Source organism: Podarcis erhardii (genome assembly GCF_964252035.2).
Source record: "Podarcis erhardii genome assembly, chromosome: 6".
Lineage (NCBI taxonomy): Eukaryota > Metazoa > Chordata > Lepidosauria > Squamata > Lacertidae > Podarcis > Podarcis erhardii.
The window spans coordinates 94341211-94364910 of NC_138510.1; the positions used below are offsets into that span (position 1 = coordinate 94341211).

General features: G+C 46.6%; 1 protein-coding gene across 1 annotated transcript in view; it reads right to left on the minus strand.

The window, feature by feature from the left end:
* Positions 1-818: 818 nt before the first annotated feature.
* The window catches only part of QSOX1 (quiescin sulfhydryl oxidase 1), a 74051-nt gene continuing 51169 nt past the window's right edge, over positions 819-23700 (minus strand). Inside the window, exons 7-12 of the mRNA XM_081865153.1 lie at positions 20437-20571; positions 18985-19114; positions 11420-11536; positions 9029-9164; positions 5691-5867; positions 819-2669 (exon numbers count right to left, since the gene is read on the minus strand). Of these exons, the coding sequence (XP_081721279.1) occupies positions 1843-2669; positions 5691-5867; positions 9029-9164; positions 11420-11536; positions 18985-19114; positions 20437-20571 (1522 nt within the window). The 3' untranslated portion in view covers positions 819-1842. The remainder of the gene's footprint in view (positions 2670-5690; positions 5868-9028; positions 9165-11419; positions 11537-18984; positions 19115-20436; positions 20572-23700) is intronic.

Genomic DNA, 23700 nt, shown 5'->3' on the forward strand with positions numbered 1-23700 from the left:
ATTCACTTGTTATGTTTCCACTCTAGGTGTTAAAACCACCAATAATATACGTGTCAGGGATCTCTTCCAGTCTCTAAAACTGAAACCCAGCTGTTTTCCTCTGCGTTCAGGAGCCTAAGCAGCTAAGGCATGCTAGTTACCCAAAAGGGATGACGTGGACCAGAACTGGCGGGCTCCTGAGGTCAGAAATGGTCTGTTCAGTCAACAGCCCTCCTACGTTTGAAGTCTCTTCCCTTCTGAACAAATGGAGATAGTTAACCTGCGGCTCAGGACCAGATTTGCACATGCAAATCTTTTCTCTTTTATTGGCAAGGAAATCATAGGCCGCTGGGTGTTGATAGTGACAAGCGCAGCATGGAAGATAGGGGTGTCCCTTTGGGGTGAAGGTGAGGGTTGCACGTCACAAGCTGGCTTGGAAAGAAGACGAAAGGGAGGTAGCGGGCAGGTTGGCTGGTGGGAAAACAGGCAAATGCTTGCTGTGAGGTTCTTTGGCATGGGATCTGCACTCTCCATTGCTCAGCCATGACTGTTAGGAATAGCATTTGTGCCTGTTGCCATCCCCAGCACCCTTCTATTTCTTTACAACATCGTTCAAGTCCAAGACCGTATGGGGCAGTTTTTAGCCTTTGCTCTCCTAATCCAGGGAGCAGAAGGGACACATGGGTGAGGCAGACAACAAGGCCTGACTATGCCCTACCGCCAGGCTCATAGGAAGGACTGCAGAAGAAGGAGACAAACCTTTAAAATGCTTGTGCCACTCATATATACCCAAAAGTACAGGTGAGGTTGTTGGTGGAGATAAGAGTTCTAACTCTCTCTTTTTTTTAACAGATGCAAACATTGGCTTTATTGAAGGTAGTTTCACAATGGCTCAGAAGCTTTGGAATCCAGTTTAGTAAAAAGAAATCAAAGTATCTCCGGCGGGCTATCGTGGAACTGCGCTTCTACACCTAAATTCAAGAAATCAGGACTGAGTTTTCTTCCAGGTAGGAAAGGGCTCAGATATACCTCAAGACACCAGGCACAAAAAGTTCAGCTTCGTATCCACAAAGTCCATCATGTCACTTTAACCTGGAACAAACCAGCTTTTACAAATTATACAGGTCTCCGATTCATATTTGAAAATAGTCATTTTGCCGCTGCTCCCAAACCATCCACATAAAAGCTCTGCAAGAACCTTGTTACACACTCTGATATTCTGAAGAAGGAATATGCTACATTTCCATGGTGGGGTCAGAATGTGTTCAGCTAAAGATCCCACAAGGCGAGGACGTTTTTATTTTTTAAGCCCATTCACTCCCCAGACAATCACACTATCCATATGTGGTCTGAAATGGAAACCAACACCCCTTTCAACAACATGTTGCTCAACAATTCGTACTCCATTATAGATACAGAAATGAAACACCCACACACATACACACTGCGGAAATGGTGGCATAATGAGCACTTGCCGTGGGTGGCGTTCAACTAAGTTTTACTCAGAACAGACCCATTTAAATTAATGAACAGTACTAAGTCAAGCCCATTAATTTCAACAGGTTTAGTCTGAGCAAAACTTCAATTGAATACCACCCCTTACTTCCCTCCATCCACAGGCTTGCCGATTCCTTACCTGCCCGTGGCCACTGTTGCACACTCAGTCGGTCAAGCACCACACCACATGTATGTACTTTTACAACTGAGATACCTGCATGTTTTTTGCATTTGTGCATCCATAAACCAGAGTAGGAATTGTTGCTGAGGAACAAGCATCGTGGGCATGCAGCGCATGCGCACAAACACACACACACACACACCCCTTCTCCAACCCGCTATCTGCTGACGCTCTGCTTGTCTCTCTCAGGCTTGGAGGAAGCCTGGGCGGCCCTTGCGGTACCTCATGCGCATGCGGAAGAAAGTGTACATGCCCAACAGGCACATGGAGGAGAGGAAGTACAAGACAATGCACAAGCTGACGTCCAACCTGGAGAAGCCCGCCCCCAGGATGTGGAACCATTGGCTCCTCCTCTGGATGACCCCGCCCTCCTTCTCAGACTCCTCCATGATGCCCACGATGTGCTGGGCTCCCAAGCCCTTCTGCTGCAGGAGCCGCCAGGCGGCATCATAATCAAGAGACTGGTGGCCCCCGTCCTCCATCCGCACTAGCCCAACGTCCCTCTTACTGCGGCTGTTCCTGATGCCGGCCTGGCCTGCCATCTTCAGAGCCTTGCTCTTGAAGTGTTGCTCGCTGAAGGTATCCAGATCGACAATGTTTTCCTCCAGCTCTTTGGTCTTGGTGTTCATCTTGACGATAGAGGGTTTGTGTGCCTCCAGGGAGCCTGACCGTTCAAAACCAGATTTCTTCCTTTCTGTCCTCTTCTTCTCTTCCTCAAAGGCCTCTCCATCTCCTCTGCTAGTCTCTTGTCCTCCTCCTCCTCCTCCTTCCAGCTTCCTGTCAGCTTCGTACTCTCTCTCCTCAACATCTCGGCCCTGTCTGACCCGAAGCCCTTTCTCAACTTTCAGGAAATCCAGGTAAATGTTGCCTCGTGAGAAATGACTCTTGAAGAATCTCAGGATGGCCCTCTCGTCCCACATGAGCCTTCCGTTAATGGTGATCTGGCATGACCAACACAAATCTTTGGGAGGCCACTGGATCTTGGGGAATTTGGGGTCCTCACTTGCAGTGCCTAAACAAGGAAGATAACAAGGGAAGTCTTAGATATTACCATCTGTGCATATTACCAGTAAACTATATTGGAAACTAGCAGTATCTATAAGCAATTTTGCTCTTAGGACAAAAGGAGGGCAGCAATTTTTTAAAATCAAATCATTAGTTGCCTAGGCTCCGCAGAAGAGGGGGAAAAAAGGTTCAGCTCAGTTTTTTAAAGTTCATTGGAAACAATGCCAGAAATTATTCAGCAAATCATAGTACAATGACCAAAGCTCTATATGGGCACGTGAACAGTACCCCATAGTGCAATCCTAGCCGTGTCTACTCAAAAGTAGGTACTATTCAGTTCTTCAGGTCTTACTCCAGGGAAATGCACTGGATTGCAGTATCAGTTATGAATGACGCACCTCGTGTTTGCTTAATCACCAAGGACCACTGAGCCCAGTATTTTGTTTCCAATCAGTCAAATGCCTCTGAAAACTCACAAGCACAGGCCATGCAGGAGATGGCCAGCCCTTGTCATTGGTCCCCACACAGCTGATATTCATAAGCAGACTGTGCATCCAGGTATACTAAGTCAGCATTTAAATCCTTAGCACAAACACTGCCAAGACTACACTAGGAGAGGCAGGGAATCTGCCTTCTAGGTGCGTCCAATTTTCTGAACCAAGTGGAAGGTTAGTGCGAAAGTATGGAGGCTGGTATGCTTTACATGCATTGCATGGTTGTGTTACAAATCGTATCCTAAATGTGGAATCCGTTGACAACTACAAAGGAACGCCAGCAGTCTGAAGGGAACGTCTGAGACTACGGTGTTACCGCAGTAGTGAATGTTGACAATGGCGATTTGCCCGTGTTCGCTGAGTTGTCTTTATATTTTTAAGACAGATGCGCCTTTGCACTTGTTGACAGTCCCAGCATTTAGAAGATTAACCAAAACACGCAGCCACCGAATGGCGTGGTGAAATTCCGAAGAGGATTTAGCATGTTTCAAGTGGCTGTTACCTACCGTGGGCTTGAAGAAATAAATAGGTTTGGGAGGGGCGTTAGGAGAGAACCATATCGGATAAACAAACATCAGAGGCATTGTGAAGCTGGAGTACATGCTTTAGAAAAAGGGAGATTATGTCCCAGGGGGAGGGAAGAGAAGGTATAAAAGCCCAAGAGGGACAAAGAAGGAATAATTCCTTTGATTCCTTGGCTGGGCCAATGTGCCCCTCCTCTCTGCCACAATCATCTGTCAGCAGGAATCACCCCCTCCTCCCCATGTAAAAGGAAACAGGCCCGGGGAACAAGGGGTTGCATCTGTCTGCAAAAAACTGAACATGTGGGCAGCCGTCTCGGGAGGAGGGTCCTCCCAGGGCACGTGTCGGCCTTTAGAAGCCCCCCGCAGCAGGAAAGGCAGAGAAGATTTAGTAGGTACATCGCCACCAGCTGCTTGTTCAAGGGCTGCGGTTGGCCCGCATTTCTGCCTCACAACTGAACTTGTGCGTACGGCAGGGGGTTAACCATTAGTGATGCACTTGGCTGCATTACATTGCTTCAAACCCTCCCTTTCCAGGAGGCGGTTGGGCAGCTCTCTCCAGAATGGTGGGTGTTAAGGCTGTCTTCTCTAAACTGCAAGGGCCTCCAGGGTGGATAACACGCAGGGAGTTATAGGGACACCAGAACCAGAAATATGGCACGTTGCTGGGTGTCTTTTCCTCCAAAGCACGACGGAGTACAGAGCAAACTACTAAGAGAAAGAAAGGCCAATTTGCTTCCATCAATGAGGGGCGATTTATCTTAACTCAGGAACGCTTTCTCCCTCAATCAGTCACTGACTGCAACACAACAGAGAAGATGAGGGTATCTTGTATCAAAAAAATTGCTCCCCCTTTTTACTTTCTCCAGCTGCCCACTCCCCACTTTCTGAATCGTGGTCCAGTAATTGCAGCAAAGAATCTGGGCAGAAAAGGCCAGTGGCCTTAACAACCAAATCTGTGGGCACAAGGTAGGTTTATAAAGCTACAGTCCAAATTTATCAGCAAGTTTTGAACATAAATGTCCTTTCTGAAAAAGAAACTACTTAATACACTATCTATTTATGGGAAGTTTCCACCTTCAACTGTTCTGAACATGTCAGCTGCATTCAGGGTTCCCAAGTATTTTATTTTTATTTACTTTATTTATTATATTTGCATTCCACCCTTTATCCATGGATCTCAGCGCAGTTCATGACATAAAAATACAATATAAAAAATACAGGGTACATAATAAAAATAAGAACAAAAACAAGCCAATAAATGCCCCCACCAACTTACAGTGGTGCCTCGCAAGACGAAATTAATTCGTTCCGCAAGTTTTTTCTTCTTGCGAGTTTTTCGTCTTGCGAAGCACGGTTTCCCATAGGAATGCATTGAAAATCAATTAATGCGTTCCTAGGGAGACCGCCTTCAGACCAGGTCCGGGGACAGTCTGTCCCCGGACCTCTTCTGAAGGCTGGCGGGGGGAGAAGGACTTTTCTCCCCACCGCCAGCCTTCAGAACAGCCTTCTGAAGGCTGGCGGTGGGAAGAAAAGCCCTTCTCCCGCCGCCAGCCTTCAGAAGAGTTCCTGCAGGGCTGCCTAGGCTGCGGATAGGAGCCTGCTGCCCGGCGCGAGGGGCTCTCTGAAGCAGAGCGCCCCTCGGGCGGGGCAGACATCTGCAGCTTGGGGAGCCCTGACGGACTTCCCCACAGGGCTCTCCAAGCTGCGATAGCAGCCTGCTGCCCCGCACGAGGGGCGCTCTTAAGCAGAGCGCCCCTCGGGCAGGGCAGACATCTGCAGCTTGGGGAGCCCTGCAGGACTTCCCCGCAGGGCTCTCCAAGCTGCGGATAGCAGCCTGCTGCCCCGCGCGAGGGGCGCTCTTCTTCAGAGCGCCCCTCGCACAGGGCAGACATTCGCAGCTTGGGGAGCCCTGCAGACTCTCCAAGTCTGCCAATAGGGAGCACTCATCCATGTTGCCCTGAGACAGACAGACAGCAATCTACATGCAGCCAACCAGCAGCAGTGCCTTACCTGCCAAGCGAGCATTGACTCTGTTGTGTCTTGACCAAAGCCAGAGAATACTGCCATCTTTGTTCCTCACTTTGTTCATGGACTCTGCTGCCATGGCCTCGAAGTGGTCTGCGCACTGCCGGCAGCCAAAGAAGTAGTGGATGTACCCTCTCATTGTAGGGAGGACTTCCGGTGGTGCTGGGGGGGAGAGAAGGGAGGGGAGGGGCAGACTCGTTAAAATGCGAGTGGGCAAAACACCCAGACCAACCGCATGCACCCTGAGCCCTCTCAGGGCTGTTTGCTGAAAGTATTACTGTGTGGAGTAAAGTACCGTATTTTTCGCTCTATAGGATGCACCCGACCATAGGACGCAACTTGTTTTAGAGGGGGAGAACAAGGGGGAAAAATTCTCCCCCTCTCTGCTCAGCGCCCCGGCAGGAGAAATGGAGTCCCTTCCATTTCTCTTCCCGCTTCGCTGAAGGGACGCTGCGCAGCTCTCCCTCTCTGCTGAAGCCAGGAGAGTCTTGCTCTCTCGGCTTCCGCAAAAGGAACCCAAAGCCTCTGGAGCGCAGCACGAGGTCCTGCTGCACTCCAAAGGCTTCAGGCGGCTATCCCTGAAGCCTGGAGAGCGAGAGGGGTCGGTGCACACTCCAGGCTTCAGCAAAAGCAACGCGAAGCCTCCTGAGCATGGAGGGAGCGCTCCCTCTGCGCTTCGGAGGCTTCGCGTTGCTATTGCTGAAGCCAAGGAGCCTGCATTCGCTCCATAGGATGCACACACATTTCCCCTTAATTTTTGGAGGGGGGAAAGTACGTCCTATAGAGCGAAAAATACGGTACTTCACTTCCATACTGTCCACGCTGTAAACTCAAGTCAAACCTAAATGTTTGCAAGCAAACCTCAGTTGCCAAATTGCAAAGTGTTGGGAGGAAAGGCCATTTTTTTCAAGGCGAAATAAGGAGATGCTTAATATTTCACTTGTGTACTACTTCTCCCCCCCGACCCCCGGCCGCTGGGGTTCTAGGCAAACCTTTGCCAGAAGGAAAGTGGCTTTTGGGGGGAGTGCTATAGGAGAAAAGCAGAATGTGGGGGTAAGGATTTGGCACAGCTTTCTCTCCAGGTTCTTCTCTACTGCAAATATTATGTTCTTATATGAGAGTGTTGCTGTTGCTGTTGTTGTCAGGTGCTGGTGTGGTTGCTCGAGAGTAAACAGGCAAGACTCCGACCTGTCTTTTCCAGGCTTTATTCTTGGTGCAAACTATTTACAGTGAAGAGCGTCGTAAGTTCATGTCTGGCTCAGTCGCTAGCAGAATCCGGGAGTGGTCGTTTTTTGTACCTCCCCCAGCATAAAAGTCGCGTCACCGCCAACCTTTTCCGCCCCTCCCTGCGCTGAAACCTACTGAGCAGAATGGGCGCTGGGAGGGGCGTACTTCCCGCCTCTCCGGTTTGCTCAGGCTCGGTGTTGAGGCTCTCCCTAGCACCCCCTGGTCCCTGCCCCTCTTCTTCACTAGAGGTGGGGCTTCCCTCCTGGCCGGAAGAGGAACTGCTTTGCAAGATTTTCACAGGCTCCCTATAACACAACTGCCCTTCCATCTCTCGCCTCTGAGCTGACGGCAGTTCCCTGACAATTATTATTATTAACTGCCCTTCATCCAAGGACCACAGGGCAGTTTACAATATAAAAACACAAAAATACATTACAGTACAGTAACAAACAAAAACAATGCCCTCCACAAAGTTTAAAAGGCCATTTATTGTTTAATCAGCAAGAGGCCTGGGAGGAGAGGAATGTTTTTGCCTGGTGCTTACAAGATATATAATGATGGCACCAGGCGAGCTTCCTTGGGGAGAGCATTCCACAAACAGGGAGCCACCACGGAAAAGGCACTTTCTCGTGTTGCTGCCCTCTGGACCTCTCGATACCTTGAGGTATTGCAGTTTAGACAAAGTAATGGAGGATAAGGCTAAAAATGGCTCCTAACCATGATGGCTATGTTTTGCCTCGAGAGTCAGGGGCAGTCTACCTCTGAATACTAGTTGCTGGGAATCACAAGTTGGGAAAATGTGACTTTGCTCGGGTTCTGATCCATCCAGCCTTTTACATTCTTAAATCAATGCCTTTACCTTCTACTCTGCACATATTTCTGGCATTAAGTAGGGAGCAAAGAAATTTGGCAGCATAGATAGCACAGGAATGAAGCACTTTACTCAGTCAACTATCATGGTTTCAGAGCGTAAATGCAAAAATCCTGTGGTTTTTTTTTAATTAAAATTCGCAGATGTAACAAAAAGACAGTTCTGCACCAGCATCCCTAGTCACATTTATTTTCACTTTGGTGTGACCTCTCTGAATGCTTCCCATATGTGTACATATTTCTTCCTCTGAAGTTCTTAAAATATATACAGTGGATGCTCGGGTTGCGAACGTGATCCGTGCGGGAGGCACGTTCACAACCTGCAGCATTCGCAACCCGCAGCACCGTATCTGCGCATGCACGGGTTGCAATTTGGCCCTTCTGCGCATGTGCAGTAACCTTTTCTGGTACTTCTGGGTTCGGCGCAATGCGCAACCTGAAAACGCACAACCTGAAGGTATGTAACCCGAGGTATGACTGTACAGCCGTATCTTGGTTGTCGAATGGCCAGGAACTCAGACGTTTTGGCTCCTGATCAATCAAAACCCAGAAGCGAGTCTTCCGGTTTGTGAATGTTCTTTTGGAACCTGAACATCCGACGGGGCTTCCACAGCTTCTGATTGGCTGCAGGAGCTTCCTGCAGCCAATCAGAAGCCATGATTTGGAAGTTGAACGCTTTGGAAGTCGAACGGACTTCTGGAACGGATTCCGTTCAACTTCCAAGGTATGACTGTTTAACTGAATATGGGCAACGACACTCAATTTTAAATACTCATTTCATTGCTGTAATTTTTGGCAAAAGACCAGCCAACCAACAATGGGGCAGATGAACAGACTCCCACGAGAGGTGGTAGACTCTCCTTCCTTGGAGGTTTTTAAGCAGAGGTTGGATGGCTATCTATCATGGATGCTGAGACCCCTGCAGTTCAGCGGGTTGGACTAGATGATCCTTGAGTCCCTTCCAACTCTCTGATTTCTATGTTTCTATGGACTGACCCAAGAGAAACCAAAGATAGCCAAGCCGGGGTGTGAATCCAGGCCTTCCACTGCCAAGTCCATTAGCCTAATACACTCCTACACATTGGCTGGGGATTAGAGGGCAATACAGATGATAAACTGCCATGTTGTATGTGCTTTGGGGGAAGAAAACGGTACCTGAATTCACCTGGACATGACTTGGGCTGTGGGTTTACTACAGACCACTGAGCAGGGGCTGCATTACTCACTGTGAGGTTGAGGGCTAAGCAGTGCTTCCTGCACCGTCAGGAGATGGAAGAGAGTCCAGAGGCCACATGGGAAACCTCTCTTGCTCCCTTGACACCCTACCCAGGTTGGATTCTCTGGCAGCCAGGCATTTGGAAGCTGAAAGAGAGAATGCAAAAACAAGGTGAATATTAGACATCTCTCTCTCTCTGTGTGTGTGTGAATATGTATAGGAAAGTTTTTAATGTTTGATATTCTGCTGTGCTTAATGTGTTTTATTTGCTAGACGCTGCCCAGATGGGTGTCATATGAAGAAGAAGAAGAAGAGGAGGAGGAGGAGGAGGAGGAGAGAGAGAGAGAGAGAGAGTACGCATGTGTACATACACACACACAGTAAAAAAAAAATCCCATACTAAGATTATGCAAAACTAATACAGAATAAGGCAATCCCTGTCTTCTAATTATAACCCATTATTGACCACTGACTAGCTCCTGGAAAAGAAATATTAGCTATTTAATCCCCTATGCAGGATTTAGAGAATGTTTTACATAATGCATCCAATTTTGTCCCTCCCCTGATGGAAGGGCTCTTTGATCCAGCACAGGCTTTGGGAGAAGCACAATTTCTGCAGATTCTCCCTTCCCTCTACTCTACCCCGAGTGAGGGGTAGCAGCAGTGGCACAAACCATCTCTCCCCTATCACAGGCACCTCTGCTGGATCAAAAAGCCCCCCCACCAGCAGAAGGACACAACTGGAAACAAACCAATGTTTATCTTCACCATAAATGATATATTCCATAGTTTCTACACTTTTCAAAAATAATAAAGCCAACTTTGCCCGCCCCACACAATCCAAATGGAGGCTATGTTTAATTTTGAGGCTAACAAACTTAATTTAACATCCAATGTTTCAGTAGCCCCTTTTAAATAGGACAATCTATGGATCACAGAGAATATCTAAGCTAGCCATACGTTCATTGAGATTTTAAAAAGTTGCCCAATGAATTTTAATCATAAGACCTGCTCTCCCCAAAAGTGATAAAGAGAAACATGAGTTACATTGACAGTGTATGTATACTTTAATCTTTGACAGGCATAGGCAAATTCAGCCCTCCAATGTTTTGGGACTACAATTCCCATCATCCCTGACCATTGGTCCTGTTAGTCCTAGGGATCATGGGAGTTGTAGTCCCAAAACATCTGCCTATGCCTGATCTATGAGGAAAGAGATACCACTTAGTGCCCACAGAACTGTAGTTAGAAGGGACCCTGAGGGTTATCTGGTCCAACCCCCCGCAATGCAGGAATCTCAACCTGTGGTCTCCCATCCAATTAGAAACCATATTGGACCCTGCTTAGCTTTGCAAATGTGTCAGCAGTTTTACTGCTGCACCACTAGGTCATTTTTTTTTTAAAAAAGCCAAATCTCTGGGACGCTTCTAGGTATGAGTTCCCCAAAGTGATGCCTATGGGCACCAATGCGCCTCCCTCGACGCCCACCAAATTTGTCTATAACATTTCCCTCTCTCTTTTACCTTTGGTAGCAGCTAAGTTTAAATCAAAGTGATATTAAAAAAACAAACATTTAAATCTCCTTGATTGTAACCAGAAATAATAAGAAAAAGAGGTTGACTTAAATCCAGAATGTGGCAGCTAGAGTGGCCACCAAGACCATGTAACACCGGTCCTGAAAGACCTACATTGGCTCCCAGTATGTTTCCGAGCACAATTCAAAGTGTTGTTCAAGCCCTAAACGGCCTCAGCCCAGTATACCTGAAGGAGCATCTCCACCCCCATTGTTCAGCCCGGACACTGAGGTCCAGCGCCGAGGGCCTTCTGGCGGTTCCCTCACTGTGAGAAGTGCGGTTTCAAGGAACCAGGCAGAGGGCCTTCTCGGTAGTGGTGCCCAGTCTGTGGAATGCCCTTCCATCAGATGTCAAGGAAATAAGCAACTTTCTGACTTTAAGAAGACATCTGAAGGCAGCTCTGTTTAGGGAAGTTTTTATCTCTGATGTTTTACAATTTTTTATGTGCTGTAAGTCGCCCAGAGTGACTGGGGAAAACCAGCCAGATGGGCAGGGTATAAATAATAATATATTATTTTAAAAAATAATTGAGCCATTTTGTGGTGGTGCCCACAGGTCCAAAGGGGTTGGGGCTATTCTAGATCCACATTCAAGCCACTCAGGGCAATGGTCAGGCCCAATGGATTTGAGCTGTCTGCCCCAGCATGAACCAAAGGCACCTCAGAGCCTGCCCCCGGGGTATTCCATGGCAGACCTGGGGTTTTTTCCACAACTTAGTGTGGACAAAGTTCCCAGAAGACAGAGCATTTCAAAACCACCTGAGCAGAAAATGGAAGAGACCACCCATGCTTTTGAGGCAGAAGGAAGGCCAGTGAAATACTGTATACCTCATATTTATTCCTCAGCGCTTCCTCCCACTCGCTCTTGGAAACGTTTGTCTTTGGCCTTAGCCAAAAGTCCAGGTTGCGAAGATAGTTCATGATCGGCAGGCGTCCGGGAAAGTACTGGTGTAAAGAAGAAGAAAAATGCAGACAGGAAACAGGAAGGATAAGTAACAGAAGCCAACTAATGTCTACTTGTACCAGGTGAAAACGAAGGGGGTGGCCACAGACCATGACACTCCGGGGGCCAAAAGTGTATAATACCAATCATGTGGTAGTGCAGAATAAATAGTATGGGGGAGAGAATTCAATTCTTGTGACGTCTTCTTTTTCACGGACAAAAAAATTGGATCAAACTTCCTCTATCCTCAGGTACAGAATTATATGCACAGGTACAGAGGAGGAGTGGATTATTCATGTAGTTTGCTTCAAGATGGTAATTCCTCTCAGGGCAAGTCTCTACACTGGTTCATCTGGTTGCGAACAGGATCCGTTCCAGAGGCCTGTTTGCAACATGAAAAGCCTGCAACCTGAAGCACCGTATCTGCCCAGGTGAACAGCGCGATTTGGTGTTTGTGTGCATGCGTGAAGAGTCATCTAGTCCAGTGTTTCCCAACCTTGTGCCTCCAGCTGTTTTTGGACTGCAATTCCCATCATCCCTTGCCACTGGTCTTGCTAGTCAGGGATGATGGGAGTTGTAGTTCAAAAACAGCTGGAGGCACAAGGTTGGGAAACACTGATCTAGTCTAACCCCCCTGCAATGCAGGAATCTCAGCTAAAGCATCCATGATGGACAGCCATCCAAACTCTGCTTAAAAGACTCCAAAGAAGGAGAGTCCACCATCTCTTGAGGCAGGAGTGCAGGAAAGGGTGGATGGGGGCATGAACCATCATGGAGGGGGGTGACAAATTGTCAAGGAACAATTACTGCCCTACTAGGGCGGTTCATTAAAAACTTTTTTAAGAAAATGCCCGCTCCAAAGGTCTTATCTTACAACACTTAGTTGTTGGAATCCTGCCTCTGTCAGAGGAATGTGCCACGCTCCAGGCACCGGCTGAATTCCCTTGTAGACCTCCCCCTGCGACTCCCGGCAGCTAAACATGCGAGGTCTGTAATCGGCGATCTTTCCCGGACGTGAGAAAAACACACCACTGCTTCTCTCTCCTCCCTGCTATCCCCAGGGAGGGGAAACAGACAGAGAGAAATGTATCTACATGCTTTTATTTCTGTCTTTTGCAGCCGTACAGATAAACATGTCTGCACTCTTTACAACAACAGCAGAGAGAATAGAACTCCACCCATGTACATCCTGTACAGGTCAGATGACACACTCTGAGCTAACATCCGGTGCTCAGTACGGTGAATGGACTGCCCCTTTCTTACCATGGTAACAGTCACAAACATCCTGTCTGGCTTTCCAGCCACCTGAAGCTAAAGAAGCTGCTGCTGCTCGCTGCTGCATTCCTCCTTTTTGGTAACACATGGAGGGGGGTGACAAATTATCAAGGAACAATTACTGCCCTACTAGGGCGGTTCATTAAAAACTTTTTTAAGAAAATGCCCGCTCCAAAGGTCTTATCTTACTACCCTAGGGATTCTAGAGCTACATATGAAATTTCATGCATATCAGTTAATATATTGACCCTCCTCCACGAAAACAGCTGTTTACTTAGCCGTTTTCCTTTGTCGTGAAGGCTAAAATTTCAACAAAGCACGTGCCTTTGCTAGACTCTTTTTGGGCACCTGCTAAAAGCATCCTTCTTTAGGCAAGCATACCTAGATGATTAGGAAGTTGAAGTCATTTTAATCTTAACATTTTAGTTTTTGTATGTTTTAAAGTAGGGTTTCTTGATTTTACTGCTGTGTTGTTGTTGTTTTGTTTTGGTAAACCACTTTGCAGGTTTTTTAAAAAATAAATTTTATTAAATAAATATAAATAAAATAACACAAGCCAAAACATAATCCATCCTGTAGATTTAAGTATCTGTCCATAGTCACCTTCTTGTTATCAGAGGCTCAGAATCCACATTCCTTTGTAAGAAAATATGAAATAACGTAAAATCATTTTTGCAGGCAAATAATAATAACCAATGTTTCTGAGGATGGGTGACAAGAAATGTTCCGCACCGGGTACCACCTGACCTTCCTACGCTTCTGTCTCGAAGGAGACCCTTCCAATAGGAATAGTCCCAATATTTGCTGCAACTTATTACCAGTGGCAAGGACGCGGGTGGCGCTGTGGGTTAAACCACAGAGCCTAGGACTTGCCGATCAGAAGGTCAGCGGTTTGAATCCCCGCCACGGGGTGAGCTCCCGTTGCTTGGTCCCTGCTCCTGCCAACCTAGCAGTTTGAAAGCACCTCAAAGTGCAAGTAGATAAATAGGGAAGGTAAACGGCGTTTCCGTGCACTGCTCTGGTTCGCCAGAAGCGGCTTAGTCATGCTGGCCACATGACCCAGAAGCTGTACGCCGGCTCCCTTGGCCAATAAAGCAAGATGAGCGCCGCAACCCCAGAGTCGGCCACGACTGGACCTAATGGTCAGGGGTCCCTTTACCTTTACCTTTTACCAATGGAAGCCACAAACCTATCCTTGGGTATTCCCTTCTGCCTGCCTGCTGATTGCTCTGCTCCAAGTCCTTCCTCCTTGTCCAACTGTTGGAAGCTGGAATTCCTCAAACTTGCTCTGCTTGCATCCAGCTCTCCTTCTGCTTTCCTGTGGGCGATGTGGGAATTCCCTGTCCGAATTCATCTTAGCCACTGCTAATACCGGGAGATCCTTTTGTTCATTCTGTACCCTTAGATGCTGCAATAAGCAAAGAAGCCGGCCCCTGCGGGCCAAGGGCCAAGATCCAAATCTTGCTCGTAACTCCAAAATAGTCTCCAAGGAACCCGCAAAGCTACTTTGACAATAAGTCAACTCAAATCCAATTAGCATCAGCACTTTAAAACCACAAGCACTCCAGGGAGAGGGGGCCAAAGAGCTACATACGTTCAAAGAGGCGATGGAGAGGGGGGAGAGAGAGATGGGGGGGGCATGTCACAGGAAGGCAGACAGACAAGTGGGAAATTGACAGGTTGAACAGGGGAGGAGATGGGGGGAGGGAAGGAACCAGGAAAATTGATTGGGAGGATGAATAAAAGGATATTAAGAACCCTATGTTGCTATTCATGAAAGCTCTGCCGATATACCTGCTCTGCTACCCAATCATGGGGTGCAACTTGCTCTAAATGGGAGAGCAGCCATTAACTTCCAAATACAGTAGGTTTAGGGACGCGGGTGGCGCTGTGGGTTAAACCACAGAGCCTAGGACTTGCCAATCAGAAGGTTGGCGGTTTGAATCCCCACGACAGGGTGATTTCCCATTGCTCGGTCCCTGCTCCTGCCCACCTAGCAGTTCAAATGCACATCAGAGTGCAAGTAGATAAATAGGTACCGCTCCGGCGGGAAGGTAAACGGCATTTCCATGCGCTGCTCTGGTTCGCCAGAAGCGGCTTAGTCATGCTGGCCACATGACCCGGAAGCTGTACGCCAGCTCCCTTGGCCAATAAAGCGAGATGAGTGCCGCAACCCCAGAGTCGTCCGCAACTGGACCTAATGGTCAGGGGTCCCTTTACCTTTACAGTGGGTTTAAAAACCAACCAACCAACCTAGGGAAATACTCCTTTTCCCTTGATTCCTACCTTTCCTAAGTAGTCTGCAGGAAGAATAGAAGGATCAAGCACTTGCCGTGGGGCTACAGCGCTGCCTCCATTCATGCAAAGTTGCCCCATGCAGAATCAGACTGAAGTAGGGCCAGGGGAGGGCAGCAGCTGTCTTAGGGTCTGAGGCTCAGCTCTCCCCCATCCTGCTACCCAAATATCTTTTGAAGCAGTGATGTTGGGGCCTGAACCTAGGATGTTATAGATACAAAGCTATGGGTCCTCCGGAGCTTTAGATTTTTCAAGCGTGTACAGTGGCTGGGTGCATTGGGGTGGGTGGGAGAGAGAAACACGACTATTGGATGAGAGAAAATCCAAGAGCGGTAATTAGTTTAATACTTGGATCCTAGTAAGACTGCTCCATCTTGTGGTCAGATCTTGCATTGGGCACAAAACTGTTGCTTTTATCCCCGTTGCGCTTTTCCGGAAGGGTAGTTAAAGAGCCTGTTACTAAATAAATAAATATTTATTTATTTTGCGATTTATATGACGCAACAATTTCATGGTTGGCACGTCCTCACTAAATATGAGTTTACTTGGCGGCATGCGTGACTATTTGGTATGAACCTTGTATTCCACAATGGAATTTATTTTACGCCATTCATTCATTTTTTCCTTTTTTAAAGCTTCCTATGATTATTACAGTTGCTATTTTATTCTCTTGCAATTTTATTCTTCCTGTATTTATGACTGTTTTCAATTACGGAGAGGGGGAATCTACAGAATCGGCACGTTGCTGCAATCAGCTCTTTGGGACTTCCTTCTTCTCTGTTAGGGCCACTTACTTTTAAGGAAAGGGCTGGTGCCATGATGTTTTTATGGTAACAATCAGTACATGATCTTTTATAGGTAGTGTGCGTTTGTGTGTGTGTGTAAATCTATGCAAGAATCTTGTAGCACTTTATTGTCTACAGGATCTGTTTGCTGCATAAACTTTGGTGGACTCCAGCTTTCCTTGTCAGAAGAACAAAGTTGATATAAATCCACAGCTGGCAGGTGCATAAGTGTATTTTCATTCTAGGGCCAAAAACCCCCTTAATTTAAGATAGGGAATGCAGAATCTGTTACCTTCCAGTTGTCGATGGATTTCAGGCACCAGCCAGAATAGTCAATGGTCGCAGGTGATGGGGAGTGGAAGTCTAGCAATATGCGGAGAGCGTGAGAGAGCGTGAGAGAGCGCCACAGGTTCGCCATCCCTTGCTTAAGTTAAGACTTAACAGTCTTACAACTTCCCCCATCCACTAAAAAGCACCGAAGTCGTACACTAAGGCACCTGCTTGCACCTTCCACACAACATAAGTGTTAAGTTGTGGGTGAACATATCAGCCGACACAGCGATTCTTCGAACAGCTTTTGTTTATTCACAGGCCAGAACAGAACTGAACTGAAGGGTTCAACCAGCCTGCTTATATGGAGCTCCACTACAACGCAACTGTAACAACTTTCTGTAACTATCCAATCACTGAACGTCACTTTCAATCCCTTATTTGCATATGTGGACCTAAGTGAAAACTATCTACAGTATCCCCCTGCTGGCCCAGGGTGAGAACTTCATTAAATAACAATAAGCAGCTAACCGTGTACTGCAGCCTCACATATTGTGAACACCTGCAACTTTGCTTCCATGCCCTCCCTTCCATCTTTCAGCCTCTGTCCCCTTACTCTGCAGATGGTGGGGGGAGAGGGACACACTGATGATCAGGGCACTACAGAGGCCCCTTGTTTCCATTCCTGCTTGTATTTGGGTTAGAGAGAATGGCATTCATTTGTAGAGACGGTGTGCGCAGGGGAGAACAGACACACAGATAACTTGATAGATGTAAATTATTTTTCTGCACCTATTTTTCCTCCCAACACCACCTGTCTCTTAAGGCATTCCAGCCCCATCCTTTCCCATCTTCATTCCCTTGGCAGCATCCTTCCTTCTCTCAACATGTATGCCACAGTTTAGTAAGAGACTACTTAGGCTGGTGACAGGCATTTAACTTCTGGGACAAGGCTCCAGCCAGCCAAAGCCTTGCCAGCAATTCCCCTCCTCCCCATTTTGCTTCGTAACCAGAAAGGAGGCATGCGGTGTACTATTTGGCCTTGCGTGATTTATGGTTTCAGCTTTGAAACCTCACAACTTCAGACACAGGCGATGTATTGCCACGAAATTGCAGAGAGGGAGACCACTGCAATATCCCATAAATATCTGATAGAAGATATTTCCCTCCCCTTCTGGAGGGAAGGAGAGAATGAGATCACATTTCGGGTTGGCAAAAACAGGGACACAAACATTGCGAAAGGTGTGGCTTTAACTCATCTTTTTTTCACCACCCACCTCTGGCGTTTGAACCCCTTATCCCCCTCTGCAGGTAGATTCTCTGTCTCAAGTCTTAAGATTATTATTGCCTTTTTTAAATCAATCAATAAATGATTTGACTTTGTGCTTCTGCCGCCTGAGGCAGGTGCTTCACCCGGCCTCATTGGTGGGCCGGCTCTAGCTAGAATGTCAAAATACTCATATAACACAGGCACAAAGAGAGAGAGGGAGAGAGGGAGAGAGAAACTCTAGAAAGCACTCAGAGCAAAAGACCATGCAGTCTGTAACATTCATATGCAAAGGTCAAACAGAAACAAAATGTATCTGAGCTATAACTTAAGAGCTTTGAAAATAAATGTCACAGACTGTACCCGCTTGTGCTTTATGGCCTTTCGATACCAGGGTTTAAAAGATTTATTGCAGCAAAAGAAACAAAACCAAAAAGTGCCTTTCAGAAGCCGTGTTAACTCTTTTGTGGTTTTGTTATTATGACACTCTTGTCACAACCAGAGCAAGCCCCTGTGTGATAATCTCAATGGAAGAGGCTTCGGTGGCAAAGAGGGTAACTGAGAGACTGTAGAGAAGTTTGGGTAAAGTGACAAGACTGAAGGCCAGGGAAGAAAATGTACAGCAGAAACTCTACTCTCTAAATGTTGAAGCCCATGGAATACAAGGTCTAGAAGCCTTTTTCCTTTTTAAAAAGGAATGGAAGCTATAGTTTTCAAAACTCCAGATTCTGTGCTATAAAACAAAGCTGATACGATTCTCTCCGTGTTTGGAACCACGGAGCTGGAACAATCATGACTACAAACAAACAAATGGGATCTGCATCAAAATGTTGCAGTGCATCTTGTTCCCAGTTCAGGCCTCCTGAAGGGGGAGTTTCAGGAAAGGGGACGGGTTAAAGAACTCACAGCTATATGTTGTTGCCCCTGCTCTGCTGTAACGTGCTAGAAATTTGCCAACCCTAAATTTGAAGATGTTATAGCTATAAAAATATTGTATAGCAAGCAGTTCTGTGGACAGGCAAGGAATTTCCCTTGCCTTAATCCCACCCTCAAAATATTCCTTACAAATTCTCAGAGGCTTGAGGAAATCGCTTCATATTACCTCTACTTTCCTTTTTTTGTGGTTTTGTTTTCAACAGAAACATACACATCCCATGTCTCAGATTTCCCTCAACTACAGACTAGATCGGTAAGACTCACCCAATCTGGTTTAAGACCTTTGTCGCCCCTCTCCCTCGCTTCCGCTCTGTAGGTTCAACCACCACCGACATATTATGCAAACTCGCAGGTCAAAGTCCACCCCCCCCTCAGAAAGACTTTACAAAATAATAATGATAACTGAGAAGTTATTGTATTGTTTTTGAGAAAAGAGGACACTTGACATTTGATTTTTAAAGAATAAAAGAAAGAAACCCAGAACAAGATTAGTAGCTCTCACATATCATTTTAAAACAAAGTCACTACCGAGATAACAGGGAGGCAAGTCTGTATATATGCAGAAGCTAAGATTCACGAGGAAGGGGGAGGAGAGGCAGGAAAATAATTCATCAAAGCTCACCTTGACCAAAACAGCCACATACTGCTTCATTGCGGAGAGTTGCTCTTTCTCTAGGAAATCATATCGTGTTGCCTCTCTCCTTAGCGTGTAAAGCACTGCCGATTCCACGTCAGCCATGTACAATTTTCTCCTGTGGCAGAGAGAGAGAGAGAGAGAAAGAAAGCAAGAGCTCAACATGGCAGCTACATTTTAGAAGTTGAACGTAATCCGTTCTGGAAGTCCGTTCGACTTCCAAAGCATTAAAAAACCAAAGCAGGAAGTTCCTGCAGCCAATCGGAAGCTGCGGAAACCCCGTCAGGTGTTTGGCTGCCAAAAGAACATTCAAAAACCGGAACAGTCACTTCCGGGTTTTGATTGTTCGGGAGCCAAAACGTTTGAGAACTAAGCTGTTTGAAAACCAAGGTACATAACTTATACAGGAAGCATCAACCTGAAGGCTAAATCCAACTCCTCCTTCAGCCCAACTGTAGCCACAGAATTTGCAACAATCCACTTTGCAGATGGGGGAAAGGGGACCTTTGCCCATCATCTCCCATTACCTCTTTGGAGTGAGCCTTCAGTAGAGCTGATGGCTGACACCAGAGAGTCACCCACAGTCTCTGCAGAGACTGCAGAGGAGGCCACCCCTATCCATTTGCTGTAGCAAAAATAAAGAAGGAAGCACCTCAACAACTAGCAGCTGTATTGCGGCATGCATTTTTGTGGGACAGGGCTCATCAAAAGCCTCCTGCATCCCAATAAAGTTGGCCCTAGAACCCAAACACCTGAAGTCATAATGAATCTCTTGGTTTTCAGAACGGCACAAGACTTGCTTGTTGCCTTTGCAGCTTATCCCAATTATCTCATGTCCGGAGTGAAGAAAAATGCTCTCTTCTCTTGGCCTGAAGGGTTGGTTTTTCTTTTTAAAGGAATGAATTTGACCATCCTTTTCCAACTTAATTGACATTTTCTGGAGGGAGTTTTCAAAAATTAGGGGCACCGTAAGGCTACTTTATCTGTTTTGTAGTACAGTCATAACTCAGGTTACAGATGCTTCAAGTTGCATTTTTTCGGGTTACGGACTGCTGAAACCCGGAAGTACTGGAATGGGTTACCTCCGGGTTTCGGCGGTCACGCATGCTCAGAAGTGTTAAACTGCACTTCGCGCATGCGCAGAAACACCGAATCGCAACCCGCACGTGCGCAGACGTGCAGCTGCGGGTTGCGAATGCTGCAAGTTGCGAACTGTGTGGGTTCCGAACGTGCATCGGATCGCGTTCGCGACCTGAGCTTCCACTGTATTCAACAGAGCTACAGTGTTGTAAAGGAAGGGCCCTCAGCTAATGAGCTTGTGGTGTCGAACCCTGACAGGGCCTTCATAAGCCACGAAGTGATGGAGGTGCTGCAAAAACAAAGCAGTGCTGAGCGAGAAGAAAGAGCAGAAGAACTGGAAGCATCAAAGGTGGTTCTCACCTGTCTATCACCTTCCAGGGCCCAGGTGTAGTAGTTGGTACAGGTGGCAGCACAGTGGGCTTGAAGGTGTCTCCTCTAACAACCCCAGGCAGTTTCTTCAGGAAGTCTGTGTAAAGTGGTCTCGAGTCAACATGCCTGCGTGGAAAGGAAAGCAGACCTTGAGATACCAACTGAGATCATGGGTGCTTTCACCCTTCCACCTGGCATCACACAGCATTTCTGTATCCTTCTGCTGTGCTGAAGAAGAATTCCACTTAACAGTGGGTATATCCAGAATCACTGTTCACTACCTCTGTTTACAGACCACTTCGGCAGCATTGGACATCATAAAACAAAGCTTTACGGCTTGTTTTCAGCAGATAAGTATCTGACCTACTGCTTCTTTCAGAGACTTGCATAGGCTACAAAGACTTTCAGAGACTTATATTTATTTGGTTCTATGTTTTAAGAGAATCCACCAAGAGTGTACATTTTGTGACTTTCAGAGATTTATAAGATTTCTGTTCCGTATAGATTACAGTGGTGCCCCGCAAGACGAATGCCTCGCAAGACGAAAAACTCGCTAGACGAAAGGGTTTTCCGTTTTTCGAGGCGCTTCGCAAGACGAATTTCCCTATGGGCTTCCTTCGCAAGACAAAAACGTCTTGCGAGTCTTGCGAGTTTTTTCCCTTTCCCCCCCTTTTTCTAAGCCGCTAGTAGCCGCTAAGCTGCTAATAGCCGCTAAGCCGCTAATAGCCGCTAAGCCGCTAGTAGCGCTAAGCCGCTAAGCCGCTAATAGCCGTGCTTCGCAAGACGAAAAAACCGCTAGACAAAGAGACTCGCGGAACGAATTATTTTCGTCTTGCGAGGCACCACTGTATATAAAGAGTTTATACTGATATTGCATTGTTGTACTTGGTCATCGTGTTGCTTTGAATATTACTGATAATTGTTTGCAACATAGGGGTTTAATTGTTTGGTTACTTATTGTCATGTGTGGGAAGGAGGGCAGACCTTGAGGGACCAACTGAGAACCTGGGTACTTTCACCCTTCTACCTGGCATCACACAGCCGTCTGGGTTTCAGAAAGTCAGCTTAACTTGCACGCAAAGGCAAACCAATCTGACCGCTCCCCCCTGAATCATTAATCCATACACATGCACAGCTGCAACTTTTCCACATCACTACCAGAAGTAAATTTCAGATGTTGGGCCAAGGAATCTGGGACAGAGTGAGGGAGAAATTTCTGGAGCAACCATGCGATATCAGCTCCGCCCAAGGCATGATGGGTAACAGCAGCAACCAGGGAAAAGAGAGACATAACATTTCACAAGGACAGGAAGAAACACAACGGACAGAATAATTGCCACACACAGGAAGAACAAGGATATAATTCTGAGTGCCTCACTTGTAGTTTTATAAATCATTTAATGTGTCACTACAAATAGAAGTTACTAATATTGCAGTTGTTGTATAAGGGATTATTATGAGGACTGGAATATAATTGAAATTAATAAGATTTTGGAACGCAGAAGTAAAGAAAATCATCAAACAAAAATTCTAGCACACTTTGTCTAAATTATATAATTTGGTCTTAATAATTGTATTATAAATTGGTATTGTTATAATGAGGCTATTATTGGATTGTAACTGAAAACTAGTAACAATTATTATTTTAAAGAGAGAGAGAAGGAGAAGGTGCTGTCGCTATGAGCTTGGAACAATAACCGTGGTTGTGATAGTGCTGGCTGATCCAGTCTTAACAGTTCTGCAACATCAAACCTGACTTTCACCTCCCATGCTGCCTCCCATGGGCCCTTATGCGCTGAAAGCTGCGTCCCCCCCCCCCGGCCCTGAATTGTTTGACTCTAGCTCACATCAGCCCTGGCCAATGGTCAGAGACGATGGGAGCTGTAGCCTAGACTTCTTTCCCACCGTCTTAGGTTTTCTGTGTCTCCCTGCCTCTCTCCCTATCACTGAATTCCCCATGGAATAAATCTCACCCTCCCCATAGGATGCAAGAGGGAGCAAGCTCCGCATCAGCCAGCCAGCCATTTTCAGGCAAGGCGGCACAGAGCAGGAGGCAGCTCTGAATATCCTGATGAGAAAACCCAACTCTGCCCGCAGCCCAAAGTGGAACGAAATGAGCAGGAAAGCTGCCTGCCCGTTCTATTTGAAAGACAATTGTAAACAATTAACATCGTCTTGAAAGACCTGCATTGGCTCCCAGTACATTTCCGAGCACAATTCAAAGTGTGGGTGCTGGCCTTGAAAGCCCTAAACGGCCTCGGTCCTGTATACCTGAAGGAGCGTCTCCACCCCCATCGTTCAGCCCGGACTGCAAGGTCCAGTGCCGAGGGCCTTCTGGTGGTTCCCTCACTGCGAGAAGCAACGCTACAAGGAACCAGGCAAAGGGTCTTCTTGGTAGTGGCACCTGCCCTGTGAAACGCCCTCCCATCAGATGTCAAAGAGATAAACAAGTACCTGACATTTAGAAGACATCTGAAGGCAGCCCTGTTCAGGGAAGTTTTTAATGTATTTTTAATCTTTGTTGGAAGCTGCCCAGAGTGGCTGGGGAAACCCAGCCAGATGGGAGTGGGGTACAAATAAATTATTATTATTATTATTATTATTATTATGTTAGTAGGGTTACAATAAGTTTTGTTAGGTTAAATTTATCACTTATTATTAAGGGTGATTTTTAATTGAATATTTATTTAAGAATAGGATATAAGGGTAATAATAATAATAACAACAAAATGCAATATTAGAGTATAAATAAGAAAACCATGAGCCAAGGAAGAGGGAATTCACAGGCCGAGATGGCCAATCGGTTTTTATGTATTATATATAAGATGGGTGTCATGTTTAAAAAATATTCGGAAAATTTTATAAAAAAATATTATTATAAAAAAAAGGAAAGCTGCCCACCCGTGTGGGGGGAGGCGATGACAGTGGCAACAAAGCCCAGAAGGCAACAGCAGCCACCAGCAGCCACTCTGCTTTTTCAGCCGCGTGCCTCCCTGCAAGCAGATGGTCAGGAGACATCAACATCAGGCAAACAATTTTCTCCTCTACCAGCAAGGAAAACAATGGCTCTCCTGTTGGGTGAAGCTGGCATGGAAGAACAAAGGGAGCCTCCTGCGGCATGGCTCACCGCCTCCCTGATTCGTTCTTGCAAATCCCATGTGCACCAGCTAGGAAGCCAGCTACAACAAGCGTGGAAGAGGCTCCCCCCTCTTTGGCAAGGGGGCGAGCAGAACCGTCTCCTCTCCGAGCCCCATT